At 41.9% G+C, this 21,665-nt stretch overlaps 1 protein-coding gene across 2 annotated transcripts in view; it reads left to right on the plus strand.

Moving 5' to 3' along the window:
- Nucleotides 1-18,524, plus strand: part of LOC107383419 (receptor-type tyrosine-protein phosphatase N2) — a 246,856-nt gene extending 228,332 nt beyond the window's left edge. For both annotated transcript variants that reach the window (XM_054743475.2, XM_054743480.2), the window contains 6 exons: nt 4,027-4,146; nt 4,418-4,584; nt 9,789-9,842; nt 11,693-11,757; nt 17,881-17,954; nt 18,245-18,524. In XM_054743475.2, coding sequence (XP_054599450.2) covers nt 4,027-4,146; nt 4,418-4,584; nt 9,789-9,842; nt 11,693-11,757; nt 17,881-17,954; nt 18,245-18,316 — 552 coding nt within the window. In that variant the 3' untranslated portion in view covers nt 18,317-18,524. The remainder of the gene's footprint in view (nt 1-4,026; nt 4,147-4,417; nt 4,585-9,788; nt 9,843-11,692; nt 11,758-17,880; nt 17,955-18,244) is intronic.
- Nucleotides 18,525-21,665: the final 3,141 nt, after the last annotated feature.

Below are 21,665 nucleotides of genomic sequence, written 5' to 3' on the forward strand. Positions count from 1 at the left end.
GGTCTTCCAGCCTGTACTGTGACACCTCTTCAAATGGTCCAGAACGCAGCGGCGCGTCTGGTCTTCAGTCAGCCATAAAGAGCACACGTTACCCCTCTGTTCATTGAGCTCCACTGGCTACCGCTAGCAGCATGCATCAAATTCAAATTGCTAACACTAGCATACAAAGTCCGAGATGGTACGGCTCCTATCTACCTGAATACACTTGCAAAGGCTTACGTCTCGGCCTGGCCGCTCCGGTCATCACAGGATCGTCGGCTAGCAGTGCCTACGCCACGCCCAGGACAATCCAGACTCTTCCCATGCATTGTTACACAAATGTGGAATGACCTACCAAGCACTACCAGAACAGCGGCTTCCTTTTCAATTTTCAAGAAACTCCTGAAGAGACTGCTCTTCAGAGAGCATCTTCTTAACTAGCACCTTCCCTGCACCCGTCCCCCCTCTCTACCGTCCACTCCTTTTTCCCTCTCCATGGTTGATGTCAAGTTGTTGTTATTGTTGTTGTTAGCCTCAAGGGCAACATGCCAATTATCACTTGTAAGTCGCTTTGGACAAAAGCGCCTGCTAAATACATAAACATAAACATAAAAAACAGTGGACCAACATCAGCAGCTGACATGGCACCCCAGACCATCACTGACTGTGGGTACTTGACACTGGACTTCAGGCATTTGGCATTTCCCTCTGCCCGGTCTTCCTCCAGACTCTGGCACCTTGATTTCTGAATGACGTGCAAAAATTGCTTTCGTCCAAAAAAAGTACTTTGGACCACTGAGCAAAAGTCCAGTGCTGCTTCTCTGTAGCCCAGGTCAGGCGCTTCTGCCGCTGTTTCTGGTTCAAAAGTGGCTTGACCTGGGAAATGCAGCACCTGTAGCCCATTTCCTGCACACGCCTGTACACAGTGGCTCTGGATGTTTCTACTTCAGACTCAATCCACTGCTTCCGCAGGTCCTCCAAGGTCTGGAATCGGTCCTTCTCCACTATCTTCTTCAGGATCCGGTCACCTCTTCTCGTTGTGCAGCATTTTCTTCCACGCTTTTTCCTTCCCACAGACTTCCCACTGAGGTGCCTTGATACAGCACTCTGGGAACAGCCTATTCGTTCAGAAATTTCTTTCTGTGTCTTACCCTCTTGCTTGAGGGTGTCAATACTGGCCTTCTGGACAGCAGTCAGGTCGGCAGTCTTACCCATGATTGCGGTTTTGAGTAATGAACCAAGGTGGGAGTTTTTAAAAGCCTCAGGAATCTTTTTCAGGTGTTTAGAGTTAATTAGTTGATTGAGCTGATTAGATTAGTTGCTCGTTTAGAGAACCTTTTCATGATATGCTAATTTTTTTAGATAGGAATTTTGGGTTTTCATGAGCTGTATGCCAAAATCATCGATATTAGAAACAATAAAAGGCTTGAACTACTTCAGTTGTGTGTAATTATTCTAATATATATGAAAGTCTAATGTTTATCAGTGCATCACAGAAAATAATGAACTTCATCACAATATGCTAATTTTCTGAGAAGGACCTGTATTTTATCATAAAATAAAAATAACATTATCCTAGTGGGTCAAATCATCCTGATTTACCTTTTTTTCTTCATTAAACACAGAGTGATGAGGGTTTGTTCACTGCTGCCTTCGTCAGAGCAACCAAATACTTATTTTTCTATTTCCTAGATCTCTTTTCAGAATAACTTACCATGCTTTTGTAGAAGGCCGTGTTTCAAATTCTTGGTTCAGGAGTTCATTGCAGGTGTGGGTCACTGAAAAACTGGAAAAAAAGACTCCAAATCCTGCCGTGCCGTCTCTGCAGCAGACATGTTGGTGCGTATCCAAGTGTTTCTAGGCAATTTTGCCCTGAGTACAGCTTGTAAGGTATCCATCCGTACCAGAGACTGATGCAAACGTATTGATTAAAGGAGTGAACTGCACCTTTAAGAGCAACCATCTCATGTGGCCCTGGAGCTGCAGGCTGCATGTGAAAGGCTAGAAAATAAAAATAAAAATAGAAAAAACTTTAAAAACTATTTACTTGCAGGATGGGTTAAGAATATTCCAGATGAGTTAGGGTTAGGATTAGGTAAAGAAAGCCCTCTAAGTGTGCTGCAGCCTGCAGATCCATCTGTTTGCTTAACAGGTGTTATACCTTATTCTGCGACCCATCACATTTTGTGACCCCAGGGGGCAGTGTTGCGTTTTGTTGCGTCTGTACATCCTGAATTGACATAAAAGAAGAAGATGCTACGTTAAAACCGTAAACTACGTAAGCTTTGAGGAAGTTCTGCGGCGCGGACCATGGATATTAAAAAGAACGTTTGTTAATGTTTATTGCAAACAAACGGGACAATAAATGCAGCGATAACCAGGGCTTTGACAAGAAATGTTTGCTAAAGTTAAACATTGATTTTACAACATGCAAGGCCTGCAGGTAAAATTTTCAGAACTTCCATTTATTGAAATGAATTGTTGTGATCCACATCCTCAGTTTATTAGAAACCACTGCAGATTATCTGGTTGCTACGGTTTTTTTCCTGTCACTCCACTGCCACTCATATGTACTGGTGGAGATAAAAGGGAAATAAAATGACACAAACATCATGAAACGCCTTTTGTTGTTATTATCTTTAGTGAAAATTAAAGACATCTGCATTATTACTGAGATACAGATGGCCACATTCTGTGATAGCCACTATCATATTGTGTGACCTTACTGTAACTTCAGTTATTATGATTTTTACATCACACAAACTGTTTCTGGTAACTTCTCTGATGATGCAGTTTATAAAAAAGTGCATTTGACCTCTGACATCTGCAATATTACTGAGATGCAGATGGCCACATTCTGTGATAGCCACTATCATATTGTGTGACCATGGTCCGCGCCGCAGAACTTCCTCAAAGCTTACGTAGTTTACGGTTTTAACGTAGCATCTTCTTCTTTTATGCCAATTCAGGATGTACAGATGCAACAAAACGCAACACTGCCCCCTGGGGTCACAAAATGTGATGGGTCGCAGAATTCGGTGCAACACCTGCTCTAATCCAGCATCCTGTGGCACTGTAGTCCAGCTGATTTAGTGGGTCTTGCCGACAGACCTCCTCCTTCCTGAAACGAACAAGATGTGCACTCAACTTTTACAGAGAAGCAAAACGAGTTTGAGTAAAGTGAGTATTTTGGTTTTAATAAAGGGAACTCGTCCATCCGGCTCCAGGAGAGTTCTCACCCTGTCAGCCGAAGCAAATTAACACCATTCCTCAAAAAAGTGCACGTCACGGTTTTAGATCCATGAGACTAATCAGTAGAGCGGCGGGGAGCTGAGGGAGAGGGGGAGGCAGAGAGGGGCAGTAACTCAACACTCACCACAATTAACATCAGCTAAATCTCCGTCAGGCTGTGGTGGTGCTCCAGCCATTCTGATGATCCAACCCAGTGATGTGAGTGCGATGTTGTTTTATGGCCCTCGTTAATGCCTCTGATCAGAGCCCAATGGGTCTCCTGAGCCGGACCGGGCCGGCCCAGCTGTGAGGTTCCAACTGTCATCAGGAAAAACACGAGCAAGCGCCAGCTGTGGCTGCACAGCGACCCAGACGAGGAGGAGCGCCGCCTTTACGGCAACACTAATTACTGTTCATGATGCCTGACTTCCTCGTCGTGTCTCACCAAGGTTTAGGAGCGCGAGCAGGTCTCACCTCCACTCTCCTCCTGCTCCTTCCACAATGATAGCTCACAGGAAAATGAAGCTAGTTACGAACTAATACCCGAGTGAGTGAGTGGGTGAGTGAAGACACACATCAGGGCTCTCTTGGCAGGTTTCAGAAGGCGTTGACAGCATCACATGAGATTGCATTCCTCATCAGGCCCTCTGACACTCCGAGGATATGACTCCTTCTCTGGAGACCTGGCTAAATGCTGAACATTTCAGCAAAAGTTTCAGTTTTTCCTGAAGAACGTCGGGCCGCATGAATCATCTGCTGTGTTGAGAGGCTTCAGCTTTATCATAAAATAGTTGTGAAGCTGCGCTGTGCTTCCAGATGGTGTGGGAGAATGGCTGCGTGGTCATCGTTATGCTGACGCCTCTCGTCGAGAGCGGGGTGAAGCAGTGCTACCATTACTGGCCGGATGAAGGATCCAACCTGTACCACATCTACGAGGTAAACAGGAACCAGACCTACACACAAAATGACTTAACCACCTAGAGAAGTTTAAATCAATGCTTTTGGATTCAAACTAACTTCAGCACGTTTGATCCTGATAAGGGTTTCCAAGTGTCAGTTTATAGATATTATATTTATATTCCTGGAGGACATTTTAATATGGAAAAATATCCAACAGACCTGAAAGTGTCCTAACAGCAGGTGGTGTGTAGGACTGGATTAGAAGTGGACCACCAGGCTTAACAACTTGCTTGATCTCTGCTGACAGGTGAACCTGGTGTCTGAACACATCTGGTGTGACGACTTCCTGGTTCGTAGCTTCTACCTGAAGAACATGCAGACCAATGAGACCCGGACCGTGACTCAGTTCCACTTCCTGACCTGGCTCAACCAGAGCGTCCCGGAGACCAGCCGGACGCTCCTCGACTTCCGCAGGTAAAGAAAGTTCTCGATGTTTACCTAAAGCTCTCTAAACCTGACTGTCATGCCCACTGCTGCAACATTTTCAGACGAGAAGCTTCACAGAAACGTTTAAAGCCACATAACAGAAACCATTTAGTTCCATATTAGCTAAGAAAATAACCTTTTAACTGGTTATTTGTTCACTTTGCTTTAACAATCAAAAGGATTTGAAATAAACCCCATAAAATCAGCTATGGTGCAAAACAAAAAGCACAACAGATGTCCTCTTTTCACGCATCGTGTCCTTCTGTCTCTGAATTTTGAAATAATCTCTTTTACAGATTTTCTGACGGTTTTTCTTTGACATTTTTGGGGCATAAACAAGAAATCTAGGGCCATTCATACAATTCAAGATTTAATAACCATTTGAGCCCGAGCGTCCCCTAATTGGGGGACAAACAGGTGTAGCAGCAAAAGGCCTCGGGCCCAAAGCCATGAAAGTTATTTGCATTCTTTAGTTGCACCTGCAAAAGAGACACAATGAACATTTTTCCTTTACATTAAAGAGCAAGTTACCCCTACCAGATTCTTACTCAACTCCCACTTCCTGTTTACAAAAGTGCAACAAATGCTGTTGCCTAGCAGAACGAGAGGGCAGAGCCGCTAACAAATACACACACTTACGACAAAGTGACATCATAATCTACCATCTAACATCATAGTGTACCTCTTAGCCAATAGCGATGGCAGATTTAAATTCAAATGCAGTGCTGAGTTTTTACCTGACGACGGCGCAACACTGACAGTTTTAGGCAGAATACTTACATTTTAACTAAGATGCACTAAAGTGCCAAATTATTTACGACATTTGTCTACAGCACAATCAGACACCCATTTATATAGTTTATCAGCAAAAAAATGTTGATTTGGAGTGACTTGCTCTTTAAAGAGCAAGTCACCCCTTATCAAAGTATTACTCTACTTCCACTTCCTGTTTGAAAAATGCAACAAATGCTGTTGCCTAGCAGACCGAGAGGGTGGAGCCGCTAACAAATACACACACACACAGGCTCACAACGACATTGTAACATCCTATGGTACCAGCTAACGTTCTAAGGTACCTCTTAGCCAATAGCGATAGCAGATTTAAATTCAAATGCAGTGCAGAGTTTTTACCTGACAACGGCACGACACTGACAGTTTTAGGCAGAAAATTTAAATTTTAACTAAAATGCAGTAAAGTGCTAAACTATTGACTACACGTGTCTGCAGCACGATTAGACACGCATTTATTTAGTTTATCAGAAAAAAAGTTGATTTGGGGTGACTTGCTCTTTAAACAGGATTTCCAGAACAACTTTCCTCGGGATATTTGCTAAATTTTGACCAGGCTTGTCTGGATTTGTTGGTTTGTTTGTGCATCTGAGGAAACCCAAATATCAAAGTGTTCTACGATCTACATGATCGTTCTTAATTTGACATGTGCAGATGCTGGTTAGTCCCATATATTGTGTTTCATTCTTAATTAATTAGAAAATCAATAGAAATCAGTCAAAAAGCATTTAAACTACCCCCCCCCCCCCCCACACACACACACACACACACACACACACTCCAGCACCAAGCCCTCAGGAGCTCTTAAAAGGCCATAATAAACCAGATCAACACATTTATGCTCTGACTGAAGAGTTTTACCCGACAGACGCTTCACTTTGATCTGCATCACTACAATTGAAACTTTTGTCTTTTACTAACTTTAACTCCAGGAACCCCGTTTCTTTTATCTTTATCACAGATTTTGAATCTGATTATAAATTTGACAGAACGTAAACGATCAATAATGGAGAAATCAGGTATGAAAACAGCTCCTTCGGTAGCTTTTTTGACCCTGAGGAGAAAAACTCGACATCCTCAAACATCCTGGCCAGTCAAGTTTAATTCTGGATGTGTTGAGCGGTGCTTTATCATTGCTGCTGTCATAAGTACTGCTTTCCTTTGCCCTTTGACCCTTTCCACACTGATATACTGTATTACCTATTAGCTGGAGCCGCCGGGCCCCTCTTGGAGCGGTCGACCCCAGCTCAGGTCTTGATACAGACCTGGTGTCGCCACCGTACTCCTGCACATCTGTCAGGTGTGAGGTGTTTTTCGAGAAAAAGGCTCTGCTGGCTGTCGCCATACACCATCAGATTAGAAATATTGCTTTTACTCACAGGGCGGCCGGGTCACAACACAATGAAGAAAGCATCCAGGGAGAGATTTTTCACTTTTATTACTACGGTTATTTCACAATAAAAGCCCGGCCTGTCTTTTGTTGTTCTGTTCTGGTTTGTTTTATTTTTACCTGGATGTGATGAGGATGGCGGCTGAAGTCTACCTCCATGTTTTATGCTCGTGCCAGCCTGCTTTACTCACTCTGGACTGACCGAGCAGCGCTGCTTAAATCCTCTCTCAGCTTCTCCCTCTTGTTTTACCGGCTAACTTGCGGTTGCCAGTGTCATTTTTGTGATGTTGCAGCTAGTAAAATGAGTTCAGTTGCATAGTCACAAAAGTGATCATTGGAGACTGTGATTCTACAACCAGGGGACCTCATCCCCCCCCCCAACCTTTTACTCCTCCTTTTACCTCCTCCTCCTCTGCCCTCCTTTACTCCTCCTCCTCCTGTCTCTATCCACCATGTGCTCAGTGATCTGAGATGACCTCCTCCCTTTCTGCTTGTTCCTGGTTTGCTTGACTACCTCTGACACCCCCCATGGTTGCTTTTGTCATCCTCTCCCCCACCCTGTTCCATCCATCTCTGTCGGTTTCTGTCTTATCTGACGACTTTTGACCCGCTGAGTTAAGAACACGTTCACACCAAAATGAAGCTTTTCACAATTTCATCTTTTTTAGACGAGACTGAAAGAAATTGGCCACCTCTGACCTTTTTCTGAGATTGCTTTAAAAAAAAAGTCACTTGAGCAGAGTAAACAATAGCCGAACAGGATCATGCAAATCCTTGTTTTTGACACTTTCGGACTCGAGTAATCATTCAATTATTTAAACAGATGTTGCTTTTGCTCTTTTTTCTTCTGGCTTTTTCTGAGTATTTCTGCTTAATGATCGGCATTTTGCACTCGGGCGTTTTGCACTCAGCTGTTTTGCACTCGGGTGTTTTGCAGTCAGGCATTTTACACTCAGGTGTTTTGCAGTCAGGCGTTTAGAACTCAGGCGTTTTGCACTCAGGTGTTTTGCACTCGGGCGTTTTGCACTCAGCTGTTTTGCACTCGGGTGTTTTGCAGTCAGGCATTTTACACTCGGGTGTTTTGCAGTCAGGCGTTTAGAACTCAGGCATTTTGCACCCGGGCGTTTTGCAGTGGAGTGTTTTGCAGTGGAGTGTTTTGCTTTCAGGCATTTTACACTCGGGTGTTTTGCACTCGGGTGTTTTGCACTCGGGTGTTTTACACTCGGGTGTTTTGCAGTCAGGCGTTTAGAACTCAGGCATTTTGCACCCGGGCGTTTTGCAGTGGAGTGTTTTGCTTTCAGGCATTTTACACTCGGGTGTTTTGCACTCGGGTGTTTTGCACTCGGGTGTTTTGCAGTCAGGCGTTTAGAACTCAGGCATTTTGCACTCGGGCGTTTTGCAGTGGAGTGTTTTGCAGTGGAGTGTTTTGCAGTGGAGTGTTTTGCAGTGGAGTGTTTTGCTTTCAGGCATTTTACACTCGGGTGTTTTGCACTCGGGTGTTTTGCACTCGGGTGTTTTGCAGTCAGGCGTTTAGAACTCAGGCATTTTGCACTCGGGCGTTTTGCAGTGGAGTGTTTTGCAGTGGAGTGTTTTGCTTTCAGGCATTTTACACTCAGGTGTTTTGCACTCAAGTGTTTTGCAGTCAGGCGTTTAGAAATAAGGCATTTTGCACTCGGGTCTTTTGCACTCGGCTGTTTTGCACCTGGGTGTTTTGCAGTCAGGTGTTTTGCACTCGGGTCTTTTGCACTCGGCTGTTTTGCACCTGGGTGTTTTGCACTCGGGTATTTTGCAGTAAGGCATTTTGCATTCGGACGCTTGGATGGTCAAAAGCAAATATGTAAAAGTTTTAACTGGACACATATTTTACTGTTAGAAATCTGGTTCACCAGAAAAATACTGAAACATTTAATAACAGGGATTAATTATAGACATATTCAGAGGTCGCAGTCTGCATTTCCACTTTTACAGAAACATGGAAACATCTCCTTCCTCACAATCTCCTCCTGTCTTTCATTTCTCCGCCTGTTAATCTGATCTCTCGCTCTCCGTCAAGCCTGAATCTTTCTTACGGGGTATCTCCTTCTCCTAACACCCCCACCCCTCAACCTCCCACCCTGCCTGTTGGTGATCTTCTGCTGGCTGTTTCCATGGTAACATCACTTGTCATTGTCCTCAGCCAGTTCCGACTGTTCGGTTCAGGGGCTGGAAAGACTTCCTGACTTTGGTGATTGTGATGTTGCTGCTTTATCGCTGATAAATAAAACTCTTGTGCATTTATTGTAAAACTGCTGCTGCTCAGTTTGATCTCAGTCCCATCCATGGTTAGGTCATCAGATCTTACATTTGATCTTTATTTAAATTTAAGCCTTTTGTCTTTTCTTGTACAGAGAGCATTAGTGTCTCTTGGAAGATAAATAAGATTAATCATTGTGGACATAGAGTCAAAATGTCAAAAGTTGCGCACATTTTTCCGCTAAGTTTTCTTTCATAAATCCCAAACTTTGCATGGAAAGTTGCTCACGCAATTTTCCGACCCCGTTTTGTGCGTAAGCAAGCTTGATAAATGAGGCCCCTGGGCTTTAGGAAGATAGAGTGTAAAAACCACCTTAGAGGATGGGACGTATGTCTGCTGATGACCCGTGGCATATAGGTCAATATGTAGGTGAAAACTGACCATTTCTGGACATTACAATATCAAATATTTAATTACAAATGTATTCCCAAACGTTTCATGACTAAAGCAGGCACAAATGTTACATTTTCCTCTAGATTTAAACGTACATACATAGATTACATTTTGTAATCGAGTACAAGTCAGAGTGAAATTGTTTAAGAGCAAAAATATCATTCCAACAATCATAAATTGTCTCCCCTTTAGGTTGTATTAATCATATAAAAATGTATAATTGTTTAAGCTGATTTGTATTAATCTTTCCTGAAGAGCCCAGATGCAGGCGTTCTGACATCATGTGATGATGTTTGTAATTATTTTGCTATTTCTGTTTTTTTACAGGAAAGTAAACAAGTGCTATCGTGGTCACTCGTGTCCAGTCATAGTCCACTGCAGGTACGTACGATGATCACTAAACCAGTCATTATTTTATTCATTTATGTGAACTTTGTGCAGCCAAACACTGTAAATATTTAATCTTTTACTCAGAAAATGTAAAGCGTCTCTTGTCAGACTGGAAATGAGATATTAAATACCCAAAAGGTGATTTGATGAAGACAAACTGTCCACGGAGGAGGGTGACGCTTGGTTAGAGGTTTATGTAAGAGCTGTTGCAGCTGTTGTGTTTGCGTATGTATGTGCAATCACATCTGCATGTCCTCCCCACCTGAGAAGGAAACAGCATTTTGCTTTGAAATCCAACTTTTTTAAATGAAAACTTCCAGAACGTATATTCTGTGTCAGCTCACTGCTGCACTAAGTGATCTATTATTCATTATGTCTTCATGGCTCCTTCAGTGTGAAGAAAATCTACTTCTTTGTCAGTCTGCACCAGAATATTAAATCTGTCTTTAAGGAGCTTCGTCCATTTGGAAGTTTTCTGTGATTTTATTTATATGAATGCTGGAAATAATCAAAAAATAGCAGAGATAATGTCCGTGTGCTGACAAAATATCAGATTTTAAGTCTGTTTTTGTTCTTTTTCTAAGTAAATTTCAAATGTAATAAATAAGCCTCTCCTTCTGAAGGGTCGCCTGGTAAATGGCTCTATCTTCATCTCATGTCAGGACATCCTCTAATGCAGCAACATGACATTCATCAGAAGCCAAAACCTAACAGGTGCCTCCAGAGTTCAGGTTATTGAAGTAAACCAAACCACGTGAAGGGGCAGCAGTATAGATGAGAGAGTGTAGAGTTTTATTTCCAGATGTTTTTCCCAGCGCTGGCGCTCCAGTAGCTCTAATGGATATGGAGAACAAGCTGAAGCAGTCCTGGGGAGGAGCGAGAGGACGGAAGAGTGTTTTTACCAAAATGTAATAATAATCACTCTGGAGTCCATTTCTACCTCCTCCTGTTTAATGATCACCTCGGTTACTAAAGGTGTGTGCAAAACCAGAGAAGGTAGCAGACACCTCCACTAATTTACCCAGCAGAGTGCTGAAACACACACACACACACACACACACACACACACACACACACACCCCTGCTGGTGCTGAATGGGATACATCATATTTGTTTATGCAGACATGAATATGTTTGCTGATATTTACCTAAAACCACAAAATGAAAAATACTGATGTTCTTGTCTTTAGCGTCTGAAACACCCATAGACAGTCCCAGTACCTCCTGAGGATTTGTTGTTGGTACCGGAGAGGTGAGACCTCAGCAAATAAAAGATAAAAACAAGGTTAGACTTTGGTTTAAGCTCTCCAGTATTTCTGTTTGAACCTAAGCAGATTCCCAGGATGTGACATCATCAGATTTGCGATGAAACTCTCTCTCATCAGGACCAGAACATCCTTAATGACCCTCAGGAGGCCGGCAAAGGGAACTGATTTGTGAAAATCTAAATTCAAACACATTTCCATGTTTACCACATTTACACGGACTTCAGCGGTGCATAGCAGCTCATTTTCACATCGTCTCTTAAAAGTAACTGTTACTGTGCTTTAAAAGCCTCATACTTCACACTATTCTGTTTTGTTTCAGGCACACACAAAAAGCGATGATTTTATGCAGTTTTATGATAAAAGGTTTCAGCTTGGTGATGTATTTGCAGACATAGTGTTCTTGTGTATAACCACTCCTTTACTTGTGAAAGGATGAGTCATTCCTACAGGCTTGAAGAAGCTAAGTAGTGGATAAAAGAAAATATCCAGTTGTATTAATGCACTGATAAAGGAACATTTTTAATCCTAAATGAGTGGAAAGGAAATTCAAATGATCCCGCTTTGTGTCTGCAGCGACGGAGCGGGAAGAACCGGAACCTACATCCTGATCGACATGGTCCTCAACAGGATGGCTAAAGGTGGGTGTGGCTGTTGTCTAGGGAAGCGTTACCATGGCAACATGCATTTTTCCTCTCAGAACTGTCTCTATAGGGAGAGAAAGGCTTTCAGGGTTGTGTTTTTAATGATGTTTAATTAGATGATTAGAGTGACGAGTTGGATCGAGTCGTGACCTTTTCCATTAACACACCCGGTTCCACCTGCTGCCTCTGAAGCTGCTTTTTACAGAACTGCTTCTGTTTAGTGGGTTTTGGTTTAATTACTGCTAATGAGTGTCTGGTTCATTACCTCCGTTGGCACTTTAGTGTCATAACGCTGCCTCGGATTCTCATGTAACACCGACAAAACCCAGTTAAACTCAATCAAGTCCAAAGAAAGACATGACAGCAGGGCTGTTAGAATAAAAACATGGTGATGAACAAATGATGGAAATGGTTAAGGATGGTGCCAGTATGGAAGGGACCACAATAGAGAAGAAAGACACAGCTTTCGTGTAACACTTCCTAAAATTTGTGTGTAGAAATATTTGACATGAGCTGAAATTACATTGTCCCAAAATCTCTACGTGAAAAAAGATCAAGATGTGTAAAAGTGTGACTGGTCCAGGGTTGTTGTTCCCAATGGTTTGTGGCTGCAGGTACACACATACACACCAGTCACATTAAAAGGGAAATATTACACATCATAAAGCGTGCCCTAAAATTCAGACTTGTAGTGACTTCTGGGGAATATTTCTATACTAATGTTTAAAGTTAACCCGTTTGGGGCTTGTAGTGGCCAGGTACACGTGAACGTCACGGCGCTTTTAAAATCTCAGGTTTGGTCGTGACGACAGCTCCCTGCAGGGCCAGACAGGAAATAAAACTCCTAGAGCTTGTTTTCCCAGTGGGAAAGGCTTTGGAGGAACCACCCCAACCACCTTCCCTGACTGTTTCTGATGAGGAGGAGCAGCAGCTCTACTCATAACTAACTTGGTAAATTATTTGTCGCACAGACTGACAATAATTTACAGCTGACCATTCATGCTGAGATGATCAAATATTCTGTTTTTCCCTGATAAACATCTTTTTGTTGCACCTCCATCATTATAACAGATATCCTCATGGAAGCCTGTACTGTCGGCATTTCGGCAAAGGCGCAAATCCTCTGGTAACCATGGAAACGAGTCCAGCAACAGTCAGAAAACGATCTCCTGGTATCCATTTCCAACACAGAGTCAAAAATTCCAGTTTCTTCATGAAAATCAAAGTAAGGAAAGAAGGAATGGGTCACATTTCAGTTCATCTAGATCTCAGACTTTTGTTCTGTGCAGCAAAAGCAGCGAATATCTTTTTGTTTCACTGCGTCCTGCGGCGGGGCCACGCCTGCAGCAGAACGAGCTCCTGGGTCTTTAATTCCACATCAAAGGTTCAGTTCAGCATCAGTGACCGTTTCCCAGGCTGTCACACTGTGATCACAGAACCCGAGAATCTGGAACCGATGGGCGGAGCCTCGGGGGAGCTGTTGGAAGAAAGGGGAGGGGCTTCCGGACACTTTGTGTGTGTGTGGAGGAGAAACCTGCTGTGTCCGCATTCAGGAATATTTCTGCTCAAAATAATAAAAAGAATCGTCAAAAAGCGTTTCACACCCATGGTGGTTTAGTCACTCCTGTGATGTTGGAAACCTTGTGAGCAAATCTGAAACGGCGCCCCAGTACACTCGGGTCAGATGTTCGTGCAACAAACTGGAATAAACACAAAGATTTAATCTCTTTATTAATAAAATAATCTCTTCTTTTTGGGTTCTTTAGGATGAGATTCAGTGAGAGAATTTGGGATTCCACCTCAAATTATTGCTTTCAACTGACTATGTGGAAACGGAACAATCTTTATTTGAGGAGTCTGAAAGCTTTCTGTGTTAAAGTTATTTTATTGGATCTGAAGAGTGTTCATAAACCTCTGGCTGGTTAAAACACTAAAACCAAAGAAGGAAAGATAGGGAAGGGGAGGGAAAGAGAAGGGAAGGAAAAGGGAAGAAAAGAAGGGGAAAAAACATAATCTTGGCGATGAAATTAAATTATTGTACTTTTATTCTTTATAGAATTTTGGTTGTTTCTTTTATTTATTTATTTGTGCTTTTGTGATTGTCCTGCTCAATGTCAGGGTTGTTAAAGCACGTTGTACAATGTCAAACTCAAAATAAAAAGTTAAAAAAAAATAATTCTTGCTTTGCAAAGTTTGGTTTAGGAACGCTCCGTTGGAACCTCCGCAGCCCCTAGCAGCGTTCTGGCTGGCCACTCAGAGTTCTCTATAGGGGTTTCAATCTGCTTTGTGGACCAATCATGGTGCTCTATCCACTTTGTGGGCTAATCAGGATCCTCTATTCCTCTGGTGGGCGGGATGATGCAACAGAGTGGACATATCATTTGAAACAGCTTTTACATCAATTTAGGACAATTTGGACTAGAATCAGGAGCAGATTGATGTATTTAAGTCCTTTATTTAGAAAAAAATGATGTATTTTTACCTGCCTCGTTTACCAACATCCGTTGCAGTGAGTACGTCACGTTGCTCATTGTCCAGTAGCGTGCGGCGATCATTTGAAAGACAACGGTAGAACCTGCCGTACGACTGAGAGCCATCAAAGGAGCACTGCCAGACTAACACTTTAATCTAGTCTGGCTTGCCAGGCTACCATTCTGCTGCTTCAGCTGCTGAATAAATAAAACCAAACCAGACTAAAGGCAGATGCCAGGTTTGAAGGTTTTAATCTGTGTGTTAATTTTTGCGTGTGCCCCCCCCCCCCCCCCCCCCCCCACACACACACACACACACACACTCAAACTGAAGGATTGTAAATTAGCTTAGGAATTATCAAGGGTTGAGGTGGGGTTTCTATGGATCTCTTGTAGAAAAGCTTGCCCATTATTCTTTCCCAAACTCTTACCCCATCACTTACACACACACACACACACACACACACACACACACACACACACACACACACACACACACACACACACACACACACACACACACACACACACACACACATCTTAATAGTTTTTCAAGGTCTTTTATCTAATCCTGCACTTATCAGGTCCAGCATGTCCACCTCTCAGCTGCAAGTTCCTTCCTAAAGCATCTCATCCCCGATTTCTTAGGGGCTTACAGAAACATAAATGAGCCAGAGGTTTCTAAACTATTCTCTCCTTTTTCAGGCTTCCATGCCTTCAAAGCAGTTTTATCAACAGGAAAGCTTTATTTCTCTGTCTTAGACACTATCCATTTTGAGATTTATCAGAAAGAACACAATAGCCCTTCGTTTGTTGAGTTCTTTCCTCCTAAAAAGAAGTAAACCAGCGAGTGTGTGTTCCTGCTAGAATGGACTCTATTGTGTTGCTCTGAAAACTTGTGAAATAGAAAGGAGAAGCTGTGGGAATGAAGTGTTCTTCCACCATTTATGCTCCTCTCCAAGCAGGCAAGAGAAAGCCTCATTATGTGTCGCCAAACAGAAAAAAGTAATTTTTGCTCTTTTTGTCTCTTTAGAATTTGGGTAGCGAAGGAGGTGAGGATGAGAAACAGGCAGGAAACAAATGAAATGTTTTTCTTCTTCTCTGTAATTTTAATTGTTGCTCCCACGTCTTTGAGCATTTCACTTCTCATCGACTTGTCTACCTTCGCTCTTAACATCCATTCTTCTGCTGCCTGCCTGACTAATCTTTTGTCTTTCCTCTCCGTCGTCTTCCTTTGTGATGCCTGCGCACCAGTAATTACGCTCCTTTGACATTAGAAGGTGATTTGAATGTGTTTCAAAAGCAGCATGCACTTCATTTCTCTGCCAGGAAATAATAGTTCAGTCTAAAACATTCACTAAAAGAAAACTACATTAACAGCTTTATTAAAAAGATGTATTGCCAGAAATATCACTTTGATGCACTTTTGTCTCTGCCCTCTGAGTGCGTTCAGAGCATCGCACCTCCCATTTGTCCTCACTTAAAACATCTGCTGCAAAACTGTGATTAAAGTCACTATCTTAGGTGAGTTTGTGGCTTTTTCTGGAAAGTTGAGCGAAATTATTGATGCAGTTGCAGAGTTTAGCACATAAAACTTTAGCTCAACATCCGTGACATTTACTCACTAAAAGCCATTCTTCTGAAAGCTGAAGTCGCACTTAAAGGCACCAGCTGAAGTTTTACATCTACAGATTACGTTTAGAGGGTTTTACTCTACAAATAGACCCACACATTTAGAAAAGGCTGAGCGTCCTCACTAACAGACAGGTTTGCATGACGATCACAGAATCATCAAACAGTTCACAGCTTTCAAAAGCCTCCCAGCTGATGTCCTACTCCATGGATGTTTTATTTATTCTTCTTGCTACTTCCTGTAGCCCACCCTCTCTTTCTCATTGGCTGTTGACGACAGGTGACACAGTTGGGTCGGTATCCAGTGCACACTGCCCTGATGCGTCTAAAATCACCTCCAGCAACTCAAGCATGTCTGACAGACTGCGAGGCGGTTCTTTACCACCTCTCTTCCACAGATTCTCATGGCAGCTAGCCATGCTGGCTTTGGAATGGTTGATAAAATCTGCAAAAATATCTTTTATAATGCAGACCAACATAAAAACACTGTCAGCTGTAAGGTCCAGCTGGCATAAAAGCTGGGATTCTACCATAACACACACACACTCACACACACACACACACACACACACACACACACACACACACACACACACACACACACACACACACACACACAGATGTAATGGAATTAAATGACTGTTTTCCACCTAAAAGTCATCCTCAGCAAGAACTAATCTGCATGAGATATTGCCTCAAGGTCTCATGCATTTGCTTCTAAACTGTTTTCCTTTCCAGCTCAAGAGAAGAATGAAGATAAAGGACTCTTTCTTTTTAATAAATCAAAGAACTCCATTTTAATAAGCTAATAAAACAAAGTGTTAGTCAATAATAATGTGGACCAATCTGTGAAATGACAATGTTATGATTAGTAAGTTTTAATAAGTAATATGACTTTAATCTAGCTGCACTAGACATTCTAATTCACATAATGTAAACGGACGACACATTGTTTTTACTCATCCAATCAGAACCTTCCTTTCTGAAGCGTGGCATAGTCTCTGTGGTGTTTATAAATCTGCCAACTTTAATTCGGCCAGAAATCAAAACATCCAGATTAATAAAACCAGTTTCCACACCATCTTAAGTTCAGTTCACCGCATTCTTAAGGACAAGTTAATGATTCAGTTCATGACAGTTCTCTGCAGTTCATCGCATTCTAAGAGAAGTATCTGACCGGCCACCTGGACATCCTTTTTAAGCCAAGAGCCAACAAGCTGGATAAAATCTGTTGCATTTTTACCAACCAAGCAACGGTTCCTTTCAGAATAAAAGCTGAACTCACAGACCCAAAGGGGGTCCATCTGACACTGTCAACCAACTGTCGCTTTTTACCTGGAGACAATCCAAAGACTAGTCTGTCGTACTGTTGACGCTGTTTCATCGGCTCCGGTACCGAAAGGTGGGTTTGGGGTACCTGGCATTCTGGATCTGTACAGAGGTTTCCTCATAAGGGTATGTGTGGAGCGACAATATAGCGTCTCATGTGTTTATGAAACTACGATCATAGCTTAAGAGCAAAACATCACAACATCATTCAGACTTGCTTCTCCGGATACGAGAGTTCTGATTACAACATCACTCACACATACACCATTCATCTCACGTCTCATTCACACCAATATCCATTCATTCACTTAGAATTTAGAGTTAGTCTTGTTTAAAATTGTTTAGAAATAAATCTTCTTAAACGTTTTAAAGGTGACTCTCTCTTCTCTTGTCTCTCAGTTAATACGAAGTGTTACATAATCCCTGCAATAAAAAGTTCCAATCTTCTGGTTAAAAGTACCCAAAGCTCCATAAGATTTATTTCCTATTTTCTATGGAATCTAATGTCTTATGGTTCATTAAATAGATGTAAATTAAATCCTTACACAGAGCATGTTTCTGAAGATGATTTTTCTGTTCCAAACAAAAACAAAAACTGGTAAAATCATCAGTTCTGACAGTTTCTTGTTGCTTCTTTCAATCATTTTTCTATTTCTACTTTTTTTTTTTTTTTTTTTTTTTTTGTCAGGTGCCAAAGAGATTGATATCGCTGCGTCGCTGGAGCACCTGCGGGACCAGAGGCCAGGAATGGTCCAGACCAAGGTAGCACTCACACCTGAGTCCTGAGTGTTCACTCATCTGGAAACCCCTGGAGCTTTTAGCAAACAGCCTAAAATAAAAACATTGATTTTCTACGCGATGAGGTCATAATTCAGTCAGATCCTTAAATCTAAATAATAACACAGAAACGCTGAGATAAAATGGTCGATATTTGTCACCTTAAGGTTTTGTTCAATCCAGATTAAGGAGAGGAGCAGCTCCTTTCAACCCACAAGTCTTAATCTTTTCCAGCTCTTTCAGTACGCCTGACTCTGTTTTCCTTTATGTTGCAGGATCAGTTTGAATTTGCGTTGACGACGGTTGCTGAAGAGGTGAACGCCATCCTGAAAGCTCTTCGTCACTAGGAGGAACCAGAGGATCTCCTCTCTTCTGTCTCCTCCATCTTGCTTGTGTCTCCTCTTTAGTCACCATCATTCCTCCCTCACCGTCTCTTATCTTTTCTTTTTTTCTCGTCTCTTTTACTTCACCTTTATTTTTTTCTCATCTTATAGAAAATGTGTTTATTTGTCTGTTTCGCATTCATCTTCTTGTTCACATTCTTCTTTATTTTATTAGTTTAATTCATCTCATGTCCTCCTGACTCGCCGTTCCAGATTATAATCCCGGTGCCAGAAACAGCCGAACCAGACCTGTACATAGATGGACCTTCCTTCTGTTGTCATGATCCATGCAGCTTGTTCTCCAGAGCAACAGCTCACCGCGTTGAAGCGCATTCTGTTCACATAGAAACATATCTACTAGTTCCTTCTCTTAAAACGGCGTTAACCTCAGGGGTGTCGGTCAGATTTGAGCGCATTAATACATTCATTTGGTCAAAGTAAGTCAAGCTGCTGCGTGGATGAAGCCTCGTTTAACAGAAGCTGAAGCGTTAAACCAAACCAACACCCCTGAAGTTATTCATCATGTTTGTGTCTGATTTTTAGTGCCATGCAGTAATCCCTAATCCCGACACATTTTTAATCTCCAGTTAGTTTTTTTTGTACCTTTAGTTTCATCACCTGTTTCAGAATAATACCCTAATGTTGGAAATGTGGTGAAATGATTTATTTTTATTGTGTAACTTTATTATCTTAGATTCATTTTACCTTCCAGCTGGGTAATAAGAAGCAGCAGTGAGGCAGGAGACGTTAGTTATCAGAAATGTTATGAGCAGCTCTGGGATCATCAAACTGGACTTTGTGTCTCTAGATAAAAAAGCCAAAGTTCAAAGAATGTTGTTGTTCTTCTGCATTTGACTTTTTAACTATAACACCTGTGCTGAAGTGTTGGTGTGTAAAAATCCACCTAGACAGTTTGATGTGATTATGACATAAACATGTCCTCCTGGGAGCATGCAGAGGACACCAGCTTCTTTCACTGAACTCACTATAATTTAGTCAGTTGAATTTCAGTGTGTTTTATTATTTAGAGTTATTTAACAACTTTTTTATAAGATGTAAAACTGCTAAAACTTCAAAAGCAATGCATCTCTTATTGTCGATAAGGTCTTATTGATCTAAAATGGAGGATATAAATATTTCACCCCTGAAAAAAAAGATATTAAAATCTATTAAAAACGTCATTATTTCATCATTCTATTACTGAGCTGTGATGTAAAAAGTGCTGCTGAAGTAATTTTGTGTTTCTTCCACCTGAACTGGTTTTTTGTGGAAAACTGATGTTGTGGCTCGTCAGTGAAGTTACATTCATGTCTGCCTTAATGAGAATACAGATTACTAATGGATTAAAGCCACGAGGACCACAATGGTCATGATGATGGTGAAGATGATTGTGAAGATGGTGATGATGGTAATGATAATGATGATGATGGTAATGATGTTGATGATGGTGGTAATGATGATGGTGATGATGATGATGGTAATGATGATGATATTTATGGTGGTGATGACAATGGTAATGATGGTAATGATGATGATGATGTTGGTGGTGGTGGTGGTGATGATGATGATGATGGTAATGGTGGTGGTGGTGGTGGTGATGATGATGATGATGGTAATGATGATGGTGATGATGGTAATGATGGTGGTGATGGTGATGATGGTGGTGGTGGTGATGATGAGGGTGATGTAATGATGATAATGATGATGTTGGTGGTGATGATGGTGGTGATGGTGATGATGGTAATGACGATGATGATGATGATGATGATGATTGTGGTGATGATGAGGGTGATGGTAATGATGATGATGATGATGATGATGGTGGTGATAATGATGATGATGTTGGTGGTTATGATGGTGACGATGAGGGTGATGACGATGATGAGGAGGAGGAACTGCCCTTATTGAAAACTAGCTCAGCTGATTTATAATATGAAAGCTGCAGAACTTCTTTGAGAATCTGAATCTACTTGGAAACCAAACTTCTGAGATAAATTAAAGGTGAAACCGTGAAATTGGAGTGATAATGACAGAGGAATAGTTTTGCTTCTGAGTAAATCTTATATGTAGTATAAATGGTTGATTTGTCTGTAGCTGAATCTGTGGAGAACAATGGCTCAAAAGCATCCTTAAACTGTATGCTGACATTATAAATTAAATAGAGCACAGAAAACTGGATGTTTGTGTTTTTTTCTACCCTTTTATAATTTATACCCCTGATGACCAGACTATAGATTAGCATTAGAAACTTTATTCTGTCCATAGAGTTTTTGTGCATGGAAAATTTAATTTGCACAACACGTTTGGTTGATTATTTCTTTGTTGCAACATTTCTTGACAACAAATTCTCAAAAGGTCTGATTGGTCACCTTCACTATGAGAATCACTTGCCAGGGCTGCACATCTTATGTATGTAAAGGTGACCTTCAGGCTTCCATAAAGCTTTGATACATCAAAATATTAATCAAACACACATATTGGGTCTCTATACGGTTTTTCTGCACCATCGACATATATACTGGACAATTCGTTTCCACAGGCTCCAATTATAAGTTTTTGTGCCAAAATGGGAGGTGGCCACCACCGCCATTTTGACCTTGTCACAGGTTCCGTCAAACCCAGACAATTCCAAAAAAGGGAAAAGAGGTGGGGCTGTAAGGCGACACCCGTCGAACTGAAGCGATGTAGCTACAAGCTAACCCAAAGCTAACGCGGAGTTGGGAACTAAGCTAATGGAGGTAGCTACCTAGCTACAACCGGAGTTAACTGTGCACAACACCGGAGCTTCGGAGTCACAGATGCACCGGGCTGACTGCTGGGTAAAACCGGGTGGAACACAGAGGTCTCCCGAGAGCTCCACAAGCCGGCAGCTCACGCAGCAGACAGGAGCCGCAGCGATCAGAGATTGAGGGGAGGGAACCATACCGATAGTCGGAATCCAACTCACCCAACATGTTATATTTCAATCCATTTTTTTTAAAAATGCAGTGTTATGTTAAATGCACCGGGTTTTCAAATCAGATCAAATCAAAGATACTTTATTAATCCCAGAGGGAAATTAGAGTTTCAGTATACACAATTCAGAGATCAGACATACATGGGCAAGACACATGACAAGAATTGGTGACTGTGGTCATTCGCAACCCTGAGTCGTGCTACCTTAATAGAGATAAGAGGGGTTACATGAGGATTGGTTCAGGTGGAGGGGGAAAAAAGGCACTTGAAAGTTACCCTCCCTCCAGGAGGGCAGCTTTGCTCTGCAAAAAAAACACCTCAGACAGAGATATGCAACAGACTTCAGAAAACACAACAT

Source organism: Nothobranchius furzeri, chromosome 11, assembly GCF_043380555.1.
Source record: "Nothobranchius furzeri strain GRZ-AD chromosome 11, NfurGRZ-RIMD1, whole genome shotgun sequence".
Taxonomy (NCBI): domain Eukaryota; kingdom Metazoa; phylum Chordata; class Actinopteri; order Cyprinodontiformes; family Nothobranchiidae; genus Nothobranchius; species Nothobranchius furzeri.